The sequence below is a fragment of the Corvus cornix genome, chromosome 13, assembly GCF_000738735.6.
Source record: "Corvus cornix cornix isolate S_Up_H32 chromosome 13, ASM73873v5, whole genome shotgun sequence".
NCBI lineage: Eukaryota > Metazoa > Chordata > Aves > Passeriformes > Corvidae > Corvus > Corvus cornix.
In genome coordinates, this window is record NC_046343.1 from 4431755 (window position 1) to 4455582 (window position 23828).

Sequence of the window (23828 nt, forward strand, 5' to 3'; positions counted from 1 at the left end):
ATTTAAAATGTTTTAATAAATGTTTGGACAGCACCTGATCTAGGCTGTCAAATATTAGACTGGAAGGTTTGTGATGGGAAAAAAATTATGCCGTTCCTTCTGCAGAGATTTATACAGCCTAAGGGGTGCCATTTGCCAACGTCCTTTAAGAGGTAATGGGTGGGAGAGAGTTTGGGAACAGACAGTGCAACAAGAGAGAAACCAGCCTCTCTTGCATTTCAGGAAGACATTTTCAGTTTATTCTAAAGACTCCTTGGTCCCAAGCTCGGGTCTCCAAGATGAGGTCTGAACTGGTTATTTCTGGTCAGATGCCAACCTCAGATTAGAACTTCACAAAAGGTGTGCGTGTTCCCATCTGAGTTTGTTTCACTCTTTCATGACTGCAGACTGAATGTTGCTCAGGGCTCAGGAACTTTCCAATTTGGGGTTTTGGCTTGGAGTTGCCATTACCTTGAGCTATTAACATGTTTAAAATTCCAGAAAATTTTCTGCCTGGACACCTTGAAAGCATAATTCTCTGTGGGATGAAGGCAGGGCATTAATGTGGGTGTTCTGCCAGCTCTGCTTCCATTCTTGGTTTCTTTATCTCAAATGCGTTATTGTCTACAATTTGATACAAAAATTCATCTGATAAAAGAAAAAGAATACCTTTTTTTTTCCTTAATTATTTTGTGATCTTTAGAAGTGGAATTTTAAAAATAAACTAAAACTCTTACCAAGGAATACAGACTGTATCTGTCTCTTGCTTTAAAAGTGACATGTAGGTGAACATTAGAACGTGCCATCTAAATGACTGGATGGAGGTCAAGAAGACCATGTCCAGTTGCAAAAAATAATTTAAAAAAAAAATCTCAATTTAAAACTTGAGATATCACTTTTCTGGAACCCGTTATGTAATGAAACCCATTTTTTAAAAGCAACCTTCAGGATATACAAAAGCAACAGCGCATGGAGTTAATGGCACTGCATCACTAGACTGACAATTTTTTATTTTCAAAGAAGAGTCCTCTAAGGAAAAGCCTCACTAGTGTGGGAAGCAGCGTTTGGTGGCTCAGTGGGAGGTGTGCTTCCCTTTCAGATGCTGCTGAAGAGGTGTCACACTGGGGTGTGCCACGTTGCTGCCTTTCAGGAGAGACACAAAGTCAGGTGTCTGACCACCTGTAGTCATAACAAGTCCCAAGACGCTTTCTGCAAGGATGAAAGTGCTCTCCTCAGTGTCCTTGCTAGTTCCAGGTAGCTGCTTCTACTGAGCGTTGGGAATCTTTAAGATGAAGGGATCTTCATGCTCTCTTAAACACAGTGAGCCAAACCTGCCTCTTTAGATCCATGAACTTTGCGTGAAAAGTTGGTGGCGGCCTCAGAAGGTGCCAAGGGTAAAGCTGGCTGTAGTCAGGCAGTGCTGCAGCTCCAGGGTGGCAGAAAGGTTTCACTGCAGGGGCGGGAGCAGTGCAGCCACTTTGTGCTTGTTGCAGTTGTTCTGCACAGTGAAAGAAGCCTTTGCAAGTAGAAACTTGGTCATTCCGTTGTAATCAGAATGATCCCTACTTCCCAACTTGGAGTAATATTATTTCATTGAATAGAATCAGTCACATGCAATTTATATGTGATAGTGTACATTTAACTGTAGTTTGGATCGAGCCCTGAGCATTATATTGTCAGGGTTTTCTGTTGGTGGTTATTGTTGACAAGTTGATGTAAGGGTATTTTAGCGTGTTGTCTAACACGTGTCTGCTGATAAGTTTGTCATTGGCACTGCACAGAACTCCTTCAAAGTGGCTCTTAATTTTTATTTGGAGATAAGTGGAGATGTAAAACTTAGAATCATAGAACCATTAAAGTCGGAAAAGACATCTAAGATCATCAAGTCCAACCTTTGACTGAACACCACCATGTCAGCTAAACCACTCAATGCTACATCCAGTCATTCCTTGGACACCTCCAGGGATGGGACCTCCACCACATCCCTGGGCAGCTCTTTCCAAATCTTTGCCACCCTTGCAGTGAAGAAATTCTTCCTGATGTCCAGCACAATTGCTCTCAAAAGAAGTACGATAGAACATAAAATAGAGTTAAAAAGCTGTTAAGAGTTGTTCAGCTGCAAGTACTTCCTAGTCCATTGAATTGTAACTTCCATTGGTGAGATGTAGATGAACAACAACTTTTACCTTTCTGCCCTGGCTGCTTGGCAAGGTTTGTTAACTGTGCACTGGGAAGCTTCCCTCCATCAGTGGTGCTGTCCTCTGCAGTGACACAGAAAAGTCATAATTCTGAAGTACTCGTATAGTACTTTGTAGACCCTCATGCTCTGTGTTTTGTGGGTGTAAATCCTACTGATCACAGGTATCACCTCTGCTTTCACAAAGAGGGGCATCTGGGTGACACAGCCAGACATCCAGAAATACAGGGAAGATCCCAAGTCTTGTGTGTGTTTTCACACCCATGGAAGTTGTCTGTAGCTGTTCCCTGCTCCCCTCTGTCAGGTATTTAATGCTGTGCCTCTGCCCTTACAATGCTTTTGGTCTGCTGAACTCTCTCAAAAGATGCTGTTTTTTGTAGTTCCAACCAACAAAGTACACAGTGCCATGAGCATGATTTATTTTATAAATGTCTTATAAATGCTCATGCTTATAAAGACTCATGTCTTTGCCTTGCTCCAGTTCTAAGTTGTCACCAGCATCCTGATCTGAATTCCACTTCAGTTTTGGGATTATGTCTTTCGGCTTGGGTACACTTACTGGGTGGTGGGCTTCAAGGGCAGGAGAAAATATTCTTGTTAGCTGGATCACCTTTCCCAACTGGTGCAAGAGATAACTTTGCAGCTACAGCCTACAATGCTTTTCCCACATCTCTCTGACACAGAAGAGGACATCAGCAAACGTTTTTTTCCTACGTATTCAAGGCTCATTGCTTTAAGAAAAGATGTGAAGCACTTAATCCAAAACTTGTAATATAAGCAGATATGATTGGATTCTACATGTCTCCTGCAGAGGTTAATTAAGCTCTTTCAATGTCATGTTAAAGGTAGCAGACATATGCAATATTTATTGATGACATCTCCAGAATTACATATAGGGTGATCCTCTTTGCCAGCACATCAGAAACTCTTTTGCCCTTCCTCTTTCAGTCTTTCCCCTCTTGTGGTAAATCCCAATGAATTTTACAGTGTCTAGGTTGCTTGCCCACACACACACACAAATCTGCAGCGTTTTATACTTAGTTCCTGATCCCCTTCAAGTACCCCTGGCATATCTTCTCTTGTTGAACCACTGCACGCACAGCTCAAAGTGCCTCCGCCTTTCCACAGAACAGCCTCTTGCTTCCTTCCAGCTCCCAAAATAGCCACTACACTCTGGATCCTGTGCTCACTGCCAGAGCTCCCTGCTGCAAAGGAAACGAGGGCTTTATTCTCTTAAATCTCATCAAACAATGGGAACCCCTGGATGGAATGTCCAGCTTGTGGGCAGGAGCTGAAGGCAGCACTTGACTTTTTTCCACAACATTTTTGCATTTGATCTTGTCTTGTGTAAATACAAATGTACATTTGCATATATATTTTTTTTTCTGGACAGCTAATTCTAGACTCACCCCTGCTAGTTTATTGAAAAGATTCCTTTTAGTAGTTGTTTTTTTTTCTTTATTTAAGAGAACCATAAAAGTGTAAAATCACATCTCCCAGCAGCATCTCTGTCCGATTTTCCTTTGTCAGTGACTGACTGGGTTCTCAGATCAGTTTAGTTTTTAATTTATTAAAAGTTAGCTTTTAATAACTTAAAATTATTAAGTTATTGTGATTTTCTTTCCTCCCCCACTTAAGGTCCTTCACTGCTGCTACTTTACTTGAAGCAAACATTTAATTTGTTATTTGAAGCGCAAGTTGTCTTAGGAGGGGATGCAATCAATCCCTCTCCATATTACACTTCCCAAATACTTCTCTGTAGTTACTGAGGTGGGTCGGGTGAGGTAAGTTGCACCCAGAACTGTGTGAACAGGAGATTGACAGGCATGTTTTTAAGTTGTCCATTGCTGTTGTGGTTCTCTGGAGGATTTAGTGATGCAGAAGCTGAGGCTGGGGTGTCATCCCAGCAGTAAATCCCACAGTCTTGCAAAGTAGATCTTGCTAGTAGTGATCTCGAGGCACTGGAGCAGCTGCAGCCAGGAACCCCTGAGTTTGCCCAGAGTCAGCATCTCATGGGCACACAGCACTGTGAGAAGTTTGTCTTGCATTTCTCTGGAAACTCCTTGGATGGTGTATTTTTAATGTTTTTGAGACATGAATTTACTCAATAATCACTCTCTTCATCTCTTATGTTCTTCTGGCTCTTTATTGTTATGGGTTATGTTACATTACCATGGGTTAATGTAAATAAGAGATCTAAAGGCATCTTGGTTGTTTCTCTCTTCAGGCCACCAATCCTACACATAAATCTGGTCAAAAATAATTTCCATGTCAGTCTAAGCAGACCACCTGCCCTTTCTTTTTTTTTTTTTTTAACATAAAGCATCTTCCACTTTAAAAACGTCTTGAGAGCAAAGTGAAGCAGATTCTGAACCAGGTCTCAGGAGGTTTCACCATTGTAAGATCATGTCTACACCTGGTGTAAATGTTCGAGGATGCATCTGTTCAGATGGGGTTTGAGTAGCACTTCATCTTCTGCTTGTGCAGAAATTTTTCTCAGCACTTCAGAGGCTCAGACGTATCCTTTAAATGGTCTCAGCCTCTGGGTTTTGCAGATTTGGGTGATGGCACTGGTGTGTCAGTGTTATTTAGAGGTATTCTTGGGGTCAGGTTATTTGAGGAATCATTAATTATTGTATGTGCAGGCAGATTGCACACAGTTTTACATGCAGGTGATTTACATGCTCCTGGTCCAGGGAAAGGTGGGAAATGTGTTTCCCACACATGAAATATTTACCATGTGAATCTTTATAACTTTCTCAGTAAGCTGGTGAAAGAAATATGTCATCAGCACCCCCAGCTCAAGGTGACATGTTTTAGGGCCCTCTGTTTGGTGTGAGAAAAGCAGCTTCAGAGGGCTGGATTAGCCCTGCTCTCCAACATGCCCCGACTTTGATACCACTGCTGCTTTTTGGTGCCCATGCTAAAGTTACAGGAGTTTACCTTGAGGAAGCAGGGAACCAAATGCTGATATCATATTGCAATAACAGCACTGCTGTTATCTGTCAGCACTTACACTGAACAGAGGCTCTTTTAGCTAAAGTATGACTCTGGCAGGGCTGCTAATTCACTGGCATTGTGTGAACTATGACAGACCACAGGGCTGGTTTGTAGTTTTTTCCATTGACTGAAGTCTAATGTCTTCAGTAAAAATTAAAAATAGTTAACCCACTTTTATGGCCTAATATTTGAGGGGTGAAACGGGAGTGAATTGGGGAAAGACTGAAGGGAAAAGTGGTTAAACTGAACCAAATTAATTGAATTTTATTATTACTATTTTGCTATTTATAATGGTTGTCATCAACCAAAAATACCCTATGTGTCCTGTGTACACAGATGGCATAAACTCCTTCCAACTTTTTTTTTGTTTGTGATAGAAAGGCAGCTGGAGTTCACATGTAATAAAAATTTTAGATACTGGGGCTGGGCACAAGTCAGGAGATATAGGAAAATTCAGATTTTCACTACTTTAAGGAAAAAAAAATATTAAAAAGTCAGGCCTGGGGGCAAAATTAAATTACAGAAAACTGAGCATTCAAACCTGCCTCTGGACTATTCTTAATTCTGTTCTGTGATGTTGTTTTTCAGTGGTGTTATCTTCTTCTTTTCTTATTAAAAGTCTGGGAAAAGAAACCAAAACAGTCTCTCTGGGATTTTAACTCACTCATGGGAGAAAATGCCAAACGCACTTTCCCAAACTACTCTAAATTTCTGTGATGCATTATAACTCAGTATCAGGGAGCTAGAGAAATCCAGAAGATGCAAGATGAAAAATTGATATGCTGTGCTTCGCTGTGCAGAACACACAGACCTGAGGAAAAGTGACTGGGAGCACTTGCTGAAGCGAGCAATGAGTAATTTAAGGCTGGTTTGGGCAGTCCTGCCTTCTGATTTGGTGATTATGTGGGTGCCTCCTCAGCTATTTGCTGCTCTGAGCTGAATATTTACTGTGTTGATAACAGCAAACCCTGGTGGTGCTGGAGCTCCGGCAGCCACAGCAAGTTCACAAAAATAACTTTATTATTACTATTCTTATTATTATTATGTTTCTGTTATTATGGCACTGCCTGAAGAATTTTAGTCAACAGGCTCTGACTGCTAGAGGTTTATTCTCTGCATCACTTTGCTTTTCTTGGACCTTTCCTGCAGTTCAGGAGGAAGATATATATTTTCTAATAAAGTAAATAATTTTTCATGCTTTTAATTTTGGTATTTGTTTGTTTTGTAAACCAGTGAATTGCTTAGCATCCCATAAATGCAAAATGCATGTCTGATTTGGCTTCCATTTTCAATCAGTAAGAACATTGAATCCAGAGAGAACAGATTTAGGATTTTTTTTCTTTTCTTAATTAGGATGTTTGACAGCTCAAGAAGTTATGTTTAGAAGAGAGTTAGATGGCTGTATCTGGTGCTTAATTTCTATTCTGCAGAATACATTTCCTGTTGTAAAAGTGCCACAAAAGGTAGCTACTGCTGTTTATTGACTAAAGAGCTGAGTAAAATCCAGCTGTGAACATGTGGGTAATAGGAGGTTTTCCCCATGCCTATATTTGATTTCCATGCTCAGCCTCATGTTGGTAAATATAAGTGTAAGTCTCAATTATTCTTTTGTGAATAAGGTACCTGACATGATCAGGGAATTGTATGTGAAAAAGTCTGCAGGGAAAAAAAAAACCCAACCAAAAAACAATCTTCAAGTAAAGTTTTAAAACGTTGGAAAATTCAAGAAATTGTTGTTCAGAATAAAAAAAGCTTTATTTTAGCCTAAGTTTTTCAAAGTTTGGAATTTTCCATTTTAAAATACAAGTTTTGATAGTCAACTTGAAAAGGGAAAACAATTCACTTTGTCCTTCTGAAGTTTCTACAGGGCCATTTCATAAATCATGGAATCACAGAATCATAGAAAGTTTTGGGTTGGAAGGGATCTTAAAGCTCAACTTATTCCACCCCCTGCTAAGGACAGGGACACCTTTCACTATCCCAGGTTGCTCCAAGCTTTGTTCACCTTGGCCTTGGACACTTCCAGGGATGGGGCAGCCACAGCTTCTCTGGGCACCCTGTGCCAGGGCCTCACCACCCTCACAGGGAACAATTTTTTTCTAGTATCTAATCTAAACCTACTTTCTCTACCTTTTGATTATTTACTTTTCCAAATGAAATTGCATTCCCTCTATATTTTTATTTTAGTGGCAAATTTCTAAGTAGATCTTCTTACCAGGAGTTGCAGGAGAAGTTAGAGATAGGGAAAGAGAGAAGTGTGTGAAAAGTGCCAAAAAAACCCTGCAGAAGCAAACAAAGCAGTGGCAGGGAATGCAATGATGTCTGGACTCACCCTTGTACTGCCTTTGGTACCTCTTGATATGCCAAGTTTTCACCAGAGCTAAAATACCCATCAGAGGTTGTTTGAGACAACTGTTTTTGTAGCATCACCAGGCTGACAGCAGAGCTGGGCCTGCAATGTGCTCAAGTATGTGAGTAGTACCTTTGTCTCCATCAGTACTGCTTGTGTATTTAAATTTATGCACATATTTAGTACTCTGCTGAATTGGTGTGCCGTACAGAATGGGCATGCAATCCTTTTATCTGATAGAAAGTTGCTAATTATTGCCCTGGCCCTTGTGTTTCGGTTTTACTAATTTTACAAACCCACGTATACTTACTGCTGTGTTTCATCCAGGAGTCTGAAGTTTCCCTTTTTCTATCAAATGTGTTTATACCACAGAAAAGGTGTGTTTTGTCAGGTTTTTTTGCCCTAGCCAGGTCTGAGCAGTATAACCAGCACTCACTCTCTGGATAGCCACTGGTCTGGCTGACCTTGGCACCATGACAGCTGTCATATTTTCACATGGAGGAACTGTTCTTGAACAACTTCTCCAATGTATCAGGAACAAACAAGCTTTTCTTCAGCATCAGGAATGCAGCAGGTCTTCTTTCCAACTATTTTTTTCTCCTTCCACAGACATATTTATTGTGGCAATGGCAAGAAAATCCTACTGCTAAGCCTTCGTGTTTGAGTTCCTTTAAATTTCCTTCAGGGGAGTGACAGAAGAGCCAACGTAGATCATTTCAGAGCTTGCTTTCTTTAATTTAACTCTTCAGCTATTTTTAATAAACATGAGTATTAATTTGTAGTGGCAAGAAAAGCAGGGAGGCAAAATCCTCTTACATCTTCATTACTCGGATTTCCATTTCTGCCATGTGTTTAATTTAAATCCCTGTGGTAGTGGCAAAGAGCAGGATGCTGCTGGGGAGGGTGTTGCACAAACCCAAAGGATTTGGTGTGTGATGGACATTAAGGCCAGCAGGGAGTGGCAGGGAGCATTTTAAACAAGTGAAGTGACCTCCAGGTGGTTCTGTGCTCACCAAATCCATCAGGGGAACAAGGGGAATTAGAGGATGGAAGGGGCAGGAGTGAGGACAGAGCTGGGTTCAGGTGTTGGAAGGAGCAGTAGGAACCAGGCCTGGAGTAGAGTTTCTCCCTAGCAGAGAGCAGAGGATAATGGTGAGAGCACAGTGCTACTGGTACCACCATCTTTTTGGAATTGCAGCAGTTTTGTTAAAAAAAAACCCCAACAACATCTCCAAAAAGGAATTTCTATTGAATTGTGAGAAAAGAAGAGAACATTCCCAGAAGGGCCAATAACATATTTTTTTAGGGCTTTTTCCTGGCAGACAGAAATTCATGTTAGTTTGGGGCCTGATTCAGCCCAGGGGTTTGTATTTAAGCAGAGGGTGTATTTCTACACTGGACCTTGCAGTTACTCAGGGATTTGTAGTAGTACATGCATGGCATGGATTAACTGCTTAGCAACTTCACTCCTTCAGCAGTTTTTGCAGTCTGCTCTGAGCCGCATCTTAGGACACCTAAATATAATCTAAAATTAACTGGTTTTCCCTAAAACTTCCCTTCCTTACACTCCAACCATGTGTCTGTGGGATGACGGGTGACGCATGGAATTCTCTGGTTTAATACCAATGCGAGTCAGTAAATCCAAGTGCTTTGTAAAAAGTTTGTGTTTCTGGACCGGAGCTGACTCACATGGAGCGGGATTGTGTTTCTGTGCTCCGCATGCACAAATGCTCTTCACACCAGGGATGGTAGTAGCCAGGAAGGGAGTCAGAAACTATGTTTTGGTTGATTCATGCAAAAAAACCCCCAAACCCTTCAATGATAGCAATAAGTGTAATTGATGACTGAGTCCTGTGTGGCAGAAGAGTGGGTATTCAGCAGTCACATAAGTTTGGAGAGAGAGTTGAAGATTTTATTGATTTTATTGATCTTATTTATCCTGTGTTTTACACATTTTTTTTCATCTTGGAAATGAATTTCAGACCCCAGTAATGAGTATTAATGCTATATATCCTCTGTGGCTAGCATTAACGGTACCCAGTCCTGCCAAATGCGAGGAAAGTTAGAACTGAAAAAAACCAACCCACTGTAAAGAAGTTCAATGTGAACAAATGGGGATGGAGGTTTATGCTTACAAAGAGCTCAGCTCTATTGGCACTTTTCCTGGACCAGTCCTGTCAATCCAAATCTGAAATATTTGCAGAGTGAAGTGTTGCTAATGAGGAACGCTGGCAGGACCAGGCTTGAGATGATGAAGGCACCTGAACAAGCAGTTTAAAGCAGGAACCAAGAGCCTGGGCTGAGCCCCATGAATCAAACTGCTCTGCTCTACCCTTGTTTTAATCTGTTCTCATCCTCCTTCCTGCCAAGGTGGGGGTTCTGTCGCCTGGGGTGTATGGTGCCAGCCCAGGAGCCGCTCAGCTCTTGTCTGGATGAGTGTGGGAAGCTTCGTGTGGCCAGGGGGACTCCAGCCCTAGTGTGTTCCAAAACAAAGTGCAGCTCTATAGTTTGTTTTGTCTTTCAGTGGAATTAAAATACGGCGCTTGGCAGAATGTGTTCTGTAAACTGGTGACTTTTTTTGCTTAAAATGCAGTGAGGGAACTTGGCTGTGTAAGCTTTGTGTTCCTCTGAAAATGCTGTTATTTTTGCAAGTTAATTTTTTTCTGGAGTTGGTTTAATTCAAAGGAAGTTTTGTTTGCTTGCTTGCTTGCCTGAGGTGTTTTGGTAGGTTTAAACAGATGAGCTTCATTTCTTCTGCAGTTTATTTTGGTGAAACTTCTGTAGCCTTTGGGGGTTATAGCACAGTGCAAATGGAGTTAGACTGAAAAACTTTGGCATTTTGCAGACCCCAAAAGCCAACTCTTGTATTTCAGAGTGATTGTTCAAGCCTTTGAGTTGACATGAGCTCAGGCTTTGTAAGGAGAGGGAAGGCTCAGTGTTTCTCCAGAGAACTTCACCAAGAGCTTTCCATCTTTTTGGGAGGCTCTTGAATCAGCCCACCACCCTCATCACCCATCGCTCGTGTGCTGTGTAAAGCCAAAATGGGAATTTTTAGCTGTCTTTAGCTATTCCATATCCCAGCTCCCCTCAGGGCCAGGGTGTTGCTCTGGGGCTGTGGCAGACCGGGTGGCCAGCTGCTGGACTCGGCCCTTGGCGAAGCCGCCAAAATCCCGCAGTAGGCCCCCGGCAGCGCCAGCTTCTCCCCAAAGAGTGAGTGGCTCTGAGAGGTTTTGCCACATAAGGGCTTGTTTGAGGCTGTAGGCACCAGCTGACAGGGATGTCCTTGCCTCCCAACAGATGGCCAGGCTTTTTATTTCAGCGAGCAATCTCGTCTGGAGGGGTGGTCTCCGAATCCTGCCAGCGATTCACGAGACAGGGCCAGCTTAGGGCAAGAGGGATCTGATGTCTGTGCCCTTCATAGCTCATGAGCTAAATGATGAGCTGTTGACAGGAAAGCCATCATCTGAAGTGTAAGATCCTGAACTCTCCCCACTTTTCGTTTTTCTTTGGCGGAATTAATGCCCTATTTGCTTGTCTCTCAAAATCCATTCTGGCACGAGTACAAACCCTTGCCTGGTGGCAAGCAGTTGTCTGGATCCGAGATGCCAAGATTTGTGCTGACAGCTCCTTCTACACAATCTGAGTCAGGCTGTCACAGCTGGCCATTAGCGGCTTAAAAAGACACGCACGTACAACAAATAGCAGCACCTTTCCATTATTGAATATCAGAACCTGCTTGATTGAGAAATGCAATGACTTGCACTGCTCTTTACTTTAAATGAACACTGTCTCCAAACCCCTGTTCTCCTGCAGTGGCTGTTTATTTTATGTTGATAGCTTGCTCTTATTTAGGAGCTCAGGTCTAGAAGAGACTTCTTGGGCAAGGAGATCTAGTTCTGGATAATCCCAAGCATCACATTTGATAATCCTCCTCATTACACTGCATTTCTTTAATGAAAACAGTCCCTCATAGTTTCAATTTGTCGTTGCAGCCATTTGCCTTGTATGATTTTCTTGATGTGGAGGAACAAGCAGCAAAACTTGCCTTGTTGAGGGACAGCACCACAACTAGAGCAGGGTAAAGAATGCTGCTCATCAAAAAGGGATTTTCTGAAGCTGTTTACCCTGCAGTGTTGCCTTTCCTGGTGACAGTCTGTGCAAATTCTGCTGACCTAGTGTTCAGTTTGGGTGCTAAAAGAGGGCTGCTTGCAAAAGTTACCATTCCGATTTAAAGTAAAACAGGATCAGACTGTTCCCCACCCCACTCCTGTATATGGGAACAGGGCAGAGGAACTGCTTAGTCACTGATGGTTATTGCATATGTAATGCTGCCTTGTCTGGTTACACTGGGCTTTAAACTTGCTGTAGGATTAAACTTTGCACGGCTGAGCTTTAGTAGACCTTAGTCTGTAGTTTATTTTGGACAAAAGGCTGATAAACTTTGGCTTTCAGGGAGGAAGCCTGGAATCTGAGACCCACTATTATTCACTGACTTGTCTTTATGAGTTTACAGTCCACTGATGCATAACACTGAAGGAAATATTTTCAGTGAAATGTTTGCTTTTTTCTTTGGCTTTATAAAAGGCAATGTCTTTTCTTAGAGATATATGTCAGGGTCATATAGCTACTTCAGTGACCTGTGCATGGTCAGGAAATAGGCTGCATCAAAAATATTTCATTTTTCCATGAAGTCATTCTTTTGACCAAGACTTCCCCCCTTCTTCTTTCAGGGATCTGGGCTCCACTAACCACTGTTTGAGCATCAATTTTATACACAAACTGGATTTATTCCTGTGAGGGAGATTTCAACTCTATGGAACGTTTTCAGTATTTTTGTATTAAATCAAAACTCGTGGGTGACAGAGAACTTGTAAAAAAAACCCATTTATGCACAAGGGAATTTTCACATCTGGCATTTTTCTGTCCCTTTTTTGCTGTGCTGAAAGACGTGTCTCTTCCTCATTGCTCTGGTTGGTGCAGCAAGCCTGGCGTGACAGAGGGACTAATCCTGCAAACTTTAATGGCTCTGACACAACAGATCTATGAAATCAGTGTTTGAAGTTTCAGGGTGTGCTTGCCTGTTTTGCTAGATTGGGCCTATGCAAGCTCCACTCTCTCTTTGGATGGGGAGGGGGGTGATTTGTCTGAGTTGGGAATACTGATGTAAATAAGTCTATGTTGGACCAAATGTGCAGATGTCGTATTTATACATACTACACCCTATTTATAAGACATTAATATCTGTTTCTCTTTCTCCACAGGTTCTTCTTGAAATTTTTCCTCAAATGTAACCAAAATTGCCTAAAAAATGCAGGAAACCCTCGAGACATGCGTCGATTCCAGGTCAGTCGGACACGCTTCCTCCTTTAAAAATCAGCAGCTGTTAGGGACAGAAGTACTTTGACCCAAACTAACCTAGTAATTTACTGGGAGATGCTAAAAACATAAGGTCACAAAATATTGCCTGAGGACTTCTTGTCACAGCAGAATTGGCAGGAAGTAGTTGGATTTTCTTGCTCTGGAAGAGAGCACTCTTGAAGACAATGTCATCTCCACCGGAAGGAAAAGCATGAAAAGGAAAAATCAGAATGAGCTCACTGTTGTTTTCAGTTATGGGGCTCCCCTGCTCTGAGATAATCCTCTCTGCGTGGGGAACTGTTCCTTTTCATGCAGACACAGAGTGAGCACCTTGTTTATTGGCTGGGGCACAGGAAGGTGTAAGAGCAGTTAATAAAATCAGACTCGTGGCTACAGTTGTTACTCCTGAGCAGTGGTAAAGACTCATAAATGTGCATTGATGGGGTGAAGATACCATTGGGTGTATTTGTCTTGGGATGTTTTGGGCTGGTATTTCCCCACTGTTGTAGCTTGTGGCATTGAGGCTTGGGAGCTGAAATATCAACACAGCTTCAGATGGCCAAGGACATTGTTTTTATGCTCCACCTATGTCATGACTCGTTTTGGCATGAAGAACATCACTGTCCCTTGGGAAGGTGGTCTGTACGTGCACTTCCCCAGTGCTGGCAGCAGAGTGAATTGGTGGCAATGCTGAGAAGTAGTTGCTCCAACCCTGTTATTGAAGACATGGTCCTTTGACTGTGGCAATAATGCTTTACCTGAGAATGTGCTGAATAAAAATATGGGGTAGAGAGTCAAAGGACCTTCTCTTTTGGTGGGAGGAGTGAACATAGCCCAGGGAGGAGACATGGAGAATCTGTCAGTGGGGCTTTGCCTCAGGGTTCTGAGGAAGAAACAAGAGATTTGCCCCATAGACCACATGAGTCTCTGGAGAAAGATACCTCTAAAATATATCTGCTTTCTGTAGTTACTCATGATCTTGTTTGCTTCTTTTCCAGCATTGTTGCACTTCAATAAAAGTGTTGAATGGTATCTAAGTGACAACATTATTTATATGTAGAAGGTCTTTGGTTGAACTGCTTAATTGCAGCAATGCTGGAAGGCAGAAGGGTGCTATTTGCCTCTGAGCAGAGAAGTGCAGAAGTGAGGAGATGTGGCCACAGGGATTAAGTCAATCAGTGTAAAAGCTAGCATTAGCAAGGCAGAGCCCTTGGCTTCTCACCCCACACTTCTCCCTCTGTCACGTTTCTCCTGTGATTGGAGAGGGCATTATCACGGAAAGAGAAGGTGGGAAAAGGACTCTCACCAGCACGGGGATTTAGTCTGAGCAGTCACCCCTGGGGCCTGTCAGAGCTTGCTTCACAACATGTTCACTCTGCTGGGGCTGTGCTCGCCCAGGCTCGAGGCTGATTTTCATATGGAAATGCCTGTGTGTGTTCCCTCAGAACAGCAATCAGGAGCTGTGTCGGTGGGGAGGTAGGACATAGGAAAGGTTGTTGATCTCTTGACTTGTAAAGACATTCTGTCATACAAACCCAGCTTCACAGCAGTTGAGCTTTCCATGTGTAAACAGAGACTGCTTAATTACACAGGTCATGTCAATTAGCGTGACCTCAGCATTTTCAAGAAATTAATCACTTTCAGCCGAGCGAACCACTCCTACTCTCATACAGGGTAGCATTGAAGCTCGCAGCGTTCTCTTCAGTGCCCAGGCTTATTGTTTTACAATAGCTGCTTTTGTTTCTTCCCTTTTCTTTTTTAAAATTTTGAACTTGTTGGTCTTTTAGCAATAGACTTCTTAAAATAAAACAGCTGGGCTCTACAGAGTCCAAGCTTCATTTATCATTTCTTAGGGTGAAAAGGACCAAGTGTACATGTAGTATCTCAATGATATGGTGCTCCTGGGTGTTTGAGGCAGTGTTGTATAGGAACCAAGTGAAATCTATGCCCCTGTGTTTGCTATCAGCTGCCTTTGAATTGTTGCCAGTGACTTAAAAGGTCTCCAGTGGTGATGTCAAAGTTCTGGTTAAAAACCATAAGAATAAGGTATTTCCAGATACTTTTAAATGGTACCATACTCAGTTTACACATACACAGATGGAGACATTCCCTTCCTTCATTCCCCTACTTGTGCTGGACTTTGAAGCTGCCAAAAGATATGTCCAACTTTTGGTCTGTCATTCATCAGTCCCTAAAAGTTGCTGGAAGTTCTTAGAACACAGATTGTGGTTTTGATGGGAGAATCAGTGAAGGGTCAAGGACATGAGTCTTGCACTATCTAAGGACCAGCCCTGTGGAAAATCTCCTTTCTTAGTAGATTTTAGAGTTGGTGTGGGTTTTTTTTTCCTACAACAGGGAATTGTCTGATTATTGTCTGTTACAAGAGCTCTTAAGAAAGTACAGGGAGGAGGCAGCGTGTGTGTTGATTCTGGCGACCTGTGTGTGAAACTTCATTCAGGCTCACAATCAAAAATTAATTAAGAAGTTTTATCCTGAACTTTGCTTGCCAATGTAGGAGTGTGATAAGTCTAATATAAAAGCTGTTGTGGGCCTGGAAGGAAATAAATTTCTCTGCATGTCTGAGATGTCCAGGCATGTGACAACTGGAGCAGTGTGGAGTGCCAGCAGAGCGTGTGTGCTGGAGCAGTGCTGGCCCTGGCTGTGTTGGTTGTGTCTCTATTAGCACAAGGGGACAGTCAGGGAGGAGAAGTCAAGTACTACACAGCACTTCAGCTGTGCTTCACACTCCTTGCTTGTCCTTGAGAAAATCATTTCATCTCAATGTTTCATCAGCCCAATTGCACAAAGCATTAGTGCTGTTGTGTATTATCACCTTTGCCCAACGTTGCCTTTTTATTCCAGAAACCCCACAGAGCAGATGCTCAGTCTGGTTTTGAATTCTTCATCACAGCAAGTCATCATTCTTGATGGGATGGGCTGTAGTGCCCCAATTAGTGGTAATAATAATAATACTACTCTGAGTAGATGTGTCATGAGTGAACTCTCCACTGATTTGATCTTTCAGAACTAAAAACTCATTCATACAACCTAAACAGTTTTGTATGTTATTGTAATTAATGAAACCCAGGTGCCCTAGCTATCTTGTTGTTCTTGTTTTAGCACAACTGCTTGTAAACTGACACATGTCAAGTTTTAATTTAGAGGAAACTTTTCAGGCTGTGTCACTGAATAAAACCCCAAACATTCACTTATTATGAAAACCTTGAAAGTCACTTAGAGATTGCCATGCTGTTTGATTCTGTTACCACAGCCTCTCCTACAGCAGAGGCTGCTCATTTGCCTCCATGGGATGCTGCCACTCATGTTTGAATTGAAGCCACTTGTGTCTTATTGCAAATTTGCATAAGAGACAGAGATGATGCTTCATGAATCCCAGATAATGGAATTTGGACATGCAAGGCTCTATCCCCAGAGAAGGGAAAGGCAAAAAAAAAAAAAAGACTGAAAAATAGCAGTGAGAGCTGTGGCCCAATTCAACAAGGTAATTAAGTGCCCGGCCTGTCCTTGAGCACGTGAGAAAAATGACTGAATGTATTGTACTTATGTGCTCTTAGTTAGGCACCTTTTGAAGTGTCTTGTTAAATGGAGAGCGATTTTTAGTTACTAGAATAAAGAAGTCAACACATGGTAGGAAGAGGTCACCAAGTGGTGATGAAAATAAAGATGTGCTCGAGCCATTTATAGCTTTCAGGAGAGTGGCAAGCACTGGAGTTACATATTTAACACTTAGGACACACTTCAAACCTGGAAATCATCCTACCCAGATTTTCTCTGCCTTTGCCACTGGGTGTTGGGGACATTGCAAAAATATCAGATCTCTCACCATACACTGGGAGAAAATTGAAAGCACAAGGAACATGGTATGTCTTAATCAGTGAGCAAAGCTTAATGGGCTGTGGTTAAAAATGAGGAGTTGTGCAATGCTTAATTTTGATATATTAGGTGAGGTACTATACCAAATAAACAGGCCGAGTGCTAAACGTGCATAAATAGCTTGATCTCCAGGCTCCTGGTCTCTGAATATTAAAAAAAAAAAATCTAAGCTCCAAAGTATTCACAAACTGAGCCATTTAATGGCAGGCAGAATAATCCACAGAGCTGGATACGTTACTGCATTCGATAGTGCCAACTTCATTGAAGAAAGTTGTAAACCCATGTGTTTCTTTCATACCTCTGTCTCCCCTGGTGTTGATACAGGATTTAAATTCAAAATCTATGAAGGGCTAAAGCTAAAGCTCAAAATCATTTTCCGTGTTTGCCTGTCTCAAATTAAAACTGTGTTTTGTTGACAAAATTTGGAAAGGTTTGAGATTTGGCAGACCTGGTTGTCCCTGTGCTTACATTAATGTGTCACCACCTCATTAATCATTTATTAAACTGCAGTGTGCCTTTCCCTCTTGCTACAGTCTGTATTTTAGGATGCCTTGGTGCCCATTCCACATATACTCTGGCTCTCCCCTCCCCCTAATTTTATGATTTCTCCACAAATTAGTTTTAGCATGTGCTTTAACTTGAACATATCCCAGTTGTTTCAAAATCAAAATGAGGGGAGTGTAGTATTTTTTTAGATTAAAAAATATGAGTAGAACTTGTAAGTATGTTAAGTGCTCTGTAGCAATCCAAGTAGGTAACTGTGGCACACAATATTCGAGGTGCATTTTTTCACTGTTAATAATTAGAGACATTAATATTTCCTTAGTGCAGTGTGTGTTCAGTGTTCCTCTATTAATGAGAATTTTCATTTAAAGAATTGAGCAGTAAGAGCGTGTTGCTTCTTACAGGTGCACTATGAATAATCATTTTTTTTTCAAACAGACACATAAGAGGGTTTTTTTTTCTGCGTTTCCTGAGACTGGAAGCAGTTTCTCTTGGGGATTCCATTTATAGTTTCTGCTGCTAACGACACCAAAGAACCACACCACTGAGGTCTCTTCACAGTAAATCAAACTGTTCAGGAGGGAGGTAGGAAGACATTGTTAAGTAATTCAAAATACTATTGCATCAACAGTTTTGAAAACATGAGGAGGGGAAAATTAAATGTCATTTAACTCACATAAAACCTCACCAGGATTTTTCCTCAAGTTCTTACCTAGAAAGTTGCATGTATAGCAACAGCTATGTAGATACAGGATTTTCACAGGTTTGAGAACTGCCTTACTGTTACTACTCTTGACTCATTATTGTTCTATTTTTGAACATTTCTAAAAATGTTCAAAAGTTTTGGTTTCAGTGTAGAATTGATCAGCTTCAGCAGGAAATCTGTGTGTACCTATAGGGTTTTGGAATTGGGGAAAATATTTTATCTTGTAGCCATTGTTATTAATTGTAATTTTTTAATTTTCATATGCATCTAATCAGACCCTTAGAAGAAGACAAGGAGCTGGCATAAATCGTGGAGCTATGACAGGCAATGCCAAGGGTTTGGCTCAAAATCCCACTTGCAAAGAATTTACAATGGTTGCAAGTGCACAAATAAGATTGCAAACCCCAAGCCACTTACTATAAGATCATATTTTATTGAAAATATCATAAACTTATTCTATCCCTCAGGAATTCAATGGATAAATTACTTTTGAAATCCCTTTTGGAATTTTATATATAGGGCTTGGGTTTTTTCCTCTCCTTAGTTTGATTTCAGAAGACCTTATCTGTAGTATTTGGTGCTTTCTTTTTCCCAAATTTCCATCTGTAGGAGCTCTTGAATAATTTATTCTGTATTTTAATATCTTTCACTTAAAACATGCACAAAAATCTATTGCTTGGAATGCCATTCTGAGGGATGGGATTAGGATCTTTTAGGTGTAAACTTTTCTCTTTTGTATTCCTCTTTTTCAAGACAGACTTCAGGATCGGCTCTAGGCAGTTTAGTGTCTTTGCTTACTTTTTGAGTATTTTAATTGGGGGCCAGAAATAGAAAATTTTTCCTTTCACTTTTTTTTTTTTCCCCAGCTCCAATTCAAGTGATGAAATTGAATAGTTGTAAGTGATCCTTTAAGTGTCCCCATTTGACCAACTTTGAGAGGCAGCAGCTTCCTGAGAGAGTTGAAGCAATGTTTGCCAATCCTTGTAAAGCATTTCACCTCTTCAGAGGCTAAAGCCTCTCAAAACCAAGAACAATTAAAGCGAGAGCCTTTCAGAGCGACTGGGGAATTCAGCAAAATAAATCAGAAATCCTCTGCCTTGGCTCTGGAGGCTTGCCTCATTATAAGAGCAGATCTATTAGCCCCCTTGCCATTGTCTTTCATTTCTCAAGTGAGGTGATTCTAATTAAATTAATCTGCATGTCAATCTATCGGTGATCAATCAAAAGGGCTGAGGTCCCCCTTTGCGGCACTGTGCTTGCGGCTGACAGGGGCTGATAATGGAGGAAGAAATAAACTGTCGAGCAAAGTTAATTAGTCAACATAATAGGTGGATTAAACAGGAGCTGCTGATTGCTGTTTCACATGTCGAAGCATGAGGTGGGAGCTGAAACTGCAATTAACAGACAATTATTATATTTGGTTGTAAGAGGTCGCATGAATAAACATATCTCTGTGGGTTTCAGTCTTTAATCCCTTTCCCTGTTTAATGTAAGGAGAAGTGTAGGTCATTTCTTCTTATTGTTTTAGTCAAAGTTCTTGGAGGCGACGCGTGCTCCTGGCAAACCAGCAGCCAGCTGAAGGCCAAATCTTTGGCTGGGTAAAACCCTGGGAATGCCATTCTTTTGTTGGGAAAAGGCTGTGGGAGGGGTGGCTGAAAGAAAGCCAGGCAGGCTGTGAGACTGCTTGGTCTGAATGGGGTAGGAGGAGATGTGGTGTGATGAGCTCACAGCTCTGCAAAGGACTTGTTTCTCTGTGATATTTTGTGGCTTATGTGCCCTGTGCCTGGACAGGGATTTCCTTTAGGAGCCTCAGGGTTGAGGAGTCCCTCTGGACACCTCGGAACAGCTGGGTCTTCTGCTCTGGACCCATTATTTACCTGTTTGTCCCTGCTGGGCTGGCTCCTCTCCCATCCTTGGCAGCTCTGGGGAGCAGAAGTGTCGGATCCTGCCTCCAGCGCAGTCCTGTTGTGTCTCCCTCACTTTGCCTCAAACCAAATCCCAGGTGTTGACATTGAGATAAGTTGAGAAATACAAATAATTCTAACACTGGATGAATAGGGTTGTGTTCTCCAGATCAAGACCCCACTGTCAAGCATGTGTGTGTACACAAACATGCCTATACGTACTCCTTAAGACAGAGCTCGGAAGAAATTTGGGCAAGTCCAACAACCTGCAGTGAATGTGCTGAGGGGAGAGCAGCAGAGAAGGGTGGGGGCGAGGCAGGCAACAACTCTCGTTACAGCTTCACAAAATACACTTTTGTTTTCTTTTATTCTGAATCGATTCTCATTTGCAATGTCAACATCTCTATCTACTTCAGCGTGGAAACTGAAGGATAATTTAGGGTAAAACACAGCTGCCCTTGTATGTAGGGGAAAAAATACTTAATAAAGATCCTCTTGTTAAAATGATGGTTAACAGTGTGCCGTCTGCCACACAGCTACAAACTCTGCAATTTGACTTAAAACTACATCAAAAGCTTTCGATGCCAAAGACCCACTCATCAATAGCGTCTCTTGTTGGATTTGTACAGCATAAGCACCAGTTATTATGCGAAATAGCTTCACAATTTTCTACAGCTCCCAGCTGTTATTTATTTAACTGAGTTTATTACACTCCTCACTTCTTAAAAAACGCACGGATATATCCAAATTTTCCTCCATTTTGCTCTTGTACTTGCAGGTCGTGGTGTCTACAACAGTCAACGTCGATGGCCATGTGTTGGCAGTGTCGGACAATATGTTTGTGCACAACAATTCCAAGCATGGGCGGAGAGCTCGAAGACTCGATCCCTCGGAAGGTACGCCTTCTTATCTGGAACATGGTAGGCAAATCATTTTCATTGGTTGGCATTGCTACTTTAAATGTGGATTTATTTGGTTTCTGTCTCTGGCTGCTGGTTTCAAAATTGTCCTGGAAGCGTTTATACCTCTGGGGCCAGGTATTTGAAAGGGACTGGCCTCCAGACCACAGGGGAGAATTTTCAAGTAGGCCTGCTCTAAATGTAGTGAAATGACAAACAAGTAAGCAAATGTGGGTGCAGAGGTTGTCCTGTGTCTCAGTGAAGTGTGGTGATTTCTTTTTTTTCATGTTGGTTGCATCTATTAAGCGCCCAAAATTGAAGTCCGATCTTTTTTCCAGACTGCCCTGATTTTTGACTGTGCATCTAAAGGATGTTGCATATTTTCTGACATGCTCAGCACCCAAGTTTTGGATTGCATTTCTTCTATCTATAGGGTGTGGAGCTCTCTAGGAGATTCATCTGTTCCTTTGAATTGCCCTAAATGAAAGCAGAGCCCTTTTGGAAATCCATCTGCTTACTCAAGCCATGGATGAATGTTCTTTTCTGGCTCCAGCTGTGCCAGCTGAGGACGTTGCTTTTCCCACAGCTGTTTGTCTCCCCTCCCTGCTCCAGGCTATTCTTCGCCATGGACATGCCAGCTAGGATGGTTGTGTGCTTGCTCCCTGGTCTCCTCCAGGCCGATGAAGTTCATTTGAATTAAGCCATTTAAATAATCACTCTTTGCCAATCCAGCTTGTTGCTGAAATGATTGAAGGAGAAATGGTGCAAGGCAATTTGGCTTTTCTGAAAGGACAGTAAACTCCAGCAAGGGTGGGATGGGGGCACGTGGCTGGAAGCAGCCTGGGGACAGTAATCTCTTCTGTAAGGTCAGCTGGTCCTGGAAGGGAACATCTGCTGGTGACTGTAGGTGCTTAAAATGGGAGTTGTTGAGTGCAAATGTACTTTGAAAAATCTGGATTTGATTAATGTTTTGTTTTGCTCTTTGTCCTCAAAGTTGATGACTACTGCTGAAAAACAAAACAAAAACAGAGGGCATTTCACTCCCCTCTCCCTGTTCCAGCTTGGCAGAATAGCTCTTTGTCTTCAAAGCTGTTTGTAATCCTAAATTCAATAGGTGCTTGCTCCCTCTAAGAGATGTGTACCCTCAGCTCCTATTGAAGTAGCTGAGTGTAGAAGGCACCAGTCCTTTATGCTGGTTTGTTTCACAAATATTTGCCAAGGATCTGATGAATAATTAAATAGATTTTTCCAAAGAGTTTGAAGAAACCAGATAAAATTTTCTCTGGGAAAGCAAATGCCACTCAGAAAAATGTTAACTAGATATGTTAAAAGAAATTATTAATGCTGAGAAGTGGGAAAATGTGTGGGTTTCTACTGCTCAGTGAATTCCTGTGGAAATACTTTTCTATTCTGTTTATGCTTTCAGGCATCAGGCCTGCAAGCACTTATGCATATATTTAAGATTATGCTCACATATGGTCCTGTTGGGATCAATGAGGCTTCTTGTGTCAGAGAAGCTGAGGGTATTGATAAGTGTTTGCAGAATCGGGTCTGTAGTTCACACTTACTAACCTAAAATTCTTAGCTCAGCAGCGTTTCTCATTATATAAACATAACTTACATCTGTATTTATTTAGCTCTAACTTTTTATGTAGGCTATGAGCCATTTTCAGCCATAATTCATGCTATAGAATTTTTTTTTTCATCCTGCCAACAACCTAATTTAATAAACAAACCACTGTCATAATTTTTACTGAAATTTATAAGGAATGCATGAACTCTGTCTTTATTAATTAGAAGAAGGCATTACAAAAGGAAACTTCTTTCTGTTCAGCTTTGTAATCTTTCCATTAAGTCTAGTCTTAATAAAACAATCCTGTTATTTTTCTTATATTCCTACTAAAGTAGTTGCCATATTTTACTTTTTTTTCTTTTTTTCCCCATTGCAGGCTTCTCAGTGCATGCTTTTGGTCGAGGCAATACTTAATTTCTCTTACATAAATGTCCTTATTCTCATGCATAGTGGTGTCTCATTTTACCACAGCTGTCATTCCCACTCCTATAACCTGAGGGATTCTGTTGGCAAAAAGCAACAAAAAAAGATAACTCTGCTTACGTAGCTGCACACACCTGAGTTACTGTGCTGATATTAAAAGTCAACATCTGCAAAATATCTCCATGTGTACATTTTGTGGGGAAGGTGATTTTTCTAATCGACTTTCTCAGGCACCTCTCAAGCAACCTCATAAAGCAACTGCTAGTAAATTCTTACTTTTGAATAGCAACCTTCACACTACAAAATTGTTCTCTTCCCAAAGGCTTGGTGGAGCCTTTCTTTTTAACCTAAATCCTTCAGTCTTGCTCTCCAGGAATTCTCTGCACATGTGAGTCCAACAAACAAGAAAAAAAATTTAAAAATCCAGTAACTGTTGTGATGTTATTAGGTATCTAAAACACTTAACTAAATAAATAAAAAGGAAAGGAAAAGGCTTAATGCTATTGAATTTTGGACAAGACCCACTGGAACAGATGACAGTTTCCTCCACTGAAATTAATTTTTGCTTTCAGTTCGAGTCACAAAATGTATTATTTTTCTTCAGTTTTTGGAATTTTTATTTTGGATAAAAGAAGAGGCAGTTTGTTTGCCTCTCATCTTCCCAGCTTTTCTGCCTCCCTCAGGGGAAGGACAGATTGACCTGACCAGTATCCATAAGCAAGGAGATGGGAAGTGAGCATAGTCATGGTTTGTCCCTGGTTCATTGCTCTGGTGAGCAACTGCTCATCATAGGGTTTTAAAATCTTGGATCTAATTATAACATACTCTTGACCAAATGTATTCCTGTGGACTTTTCCAGATGTTTAACTTCTTAACACAAATATCTGATGGCAATAGAGATGAATGCCTGACTGTGAGGGTTGGGGAAAAGGGAAACAGGATGTAGCAAGGTGTGCTGGTTGTTGAGTTTACTTAGACAATATCCAGCTTATTTTTCCTTACAAGCTTGTGTTTGCTGCTCTGAAACGTGGAGTTGCAGTT

At 41.4% G+C, this 23828-nt stretch overlaps 1 protein-coding gene across 8 annotated transcripts in view; it reads left to right on the forward strand.

Moving 5' to 3' along the window:
* The window catches only part of EBF1 (EBF transcription factor 1), a 270793-nt gene that overhangs the window by 158100 nt on the left and 88865 nt on the right, over positions 1-23828 (forward strand). For 4 of the 8 annotated variants that reach the window (XM_039559534.1, XM_039559535.1, XM_039559538.1 and 1 more), the window contains exons 7-8: positions 12788-12869; positions 20671-20812. In XM_039559534.1, coding sequence (XP_039415468.1) covers positions 12788-12869; positions 20671-20812 — 224 coding nt within the window. The remainder of the gene's footprint in view (positions 1-12787; positions 12870-20670; positions 20813-23828) is intronic. The other 4 variants (XM_039559536.1, XM_039559537.1, XM_039559540.1 and 1 more) reach the window with 1 other exon arrangement.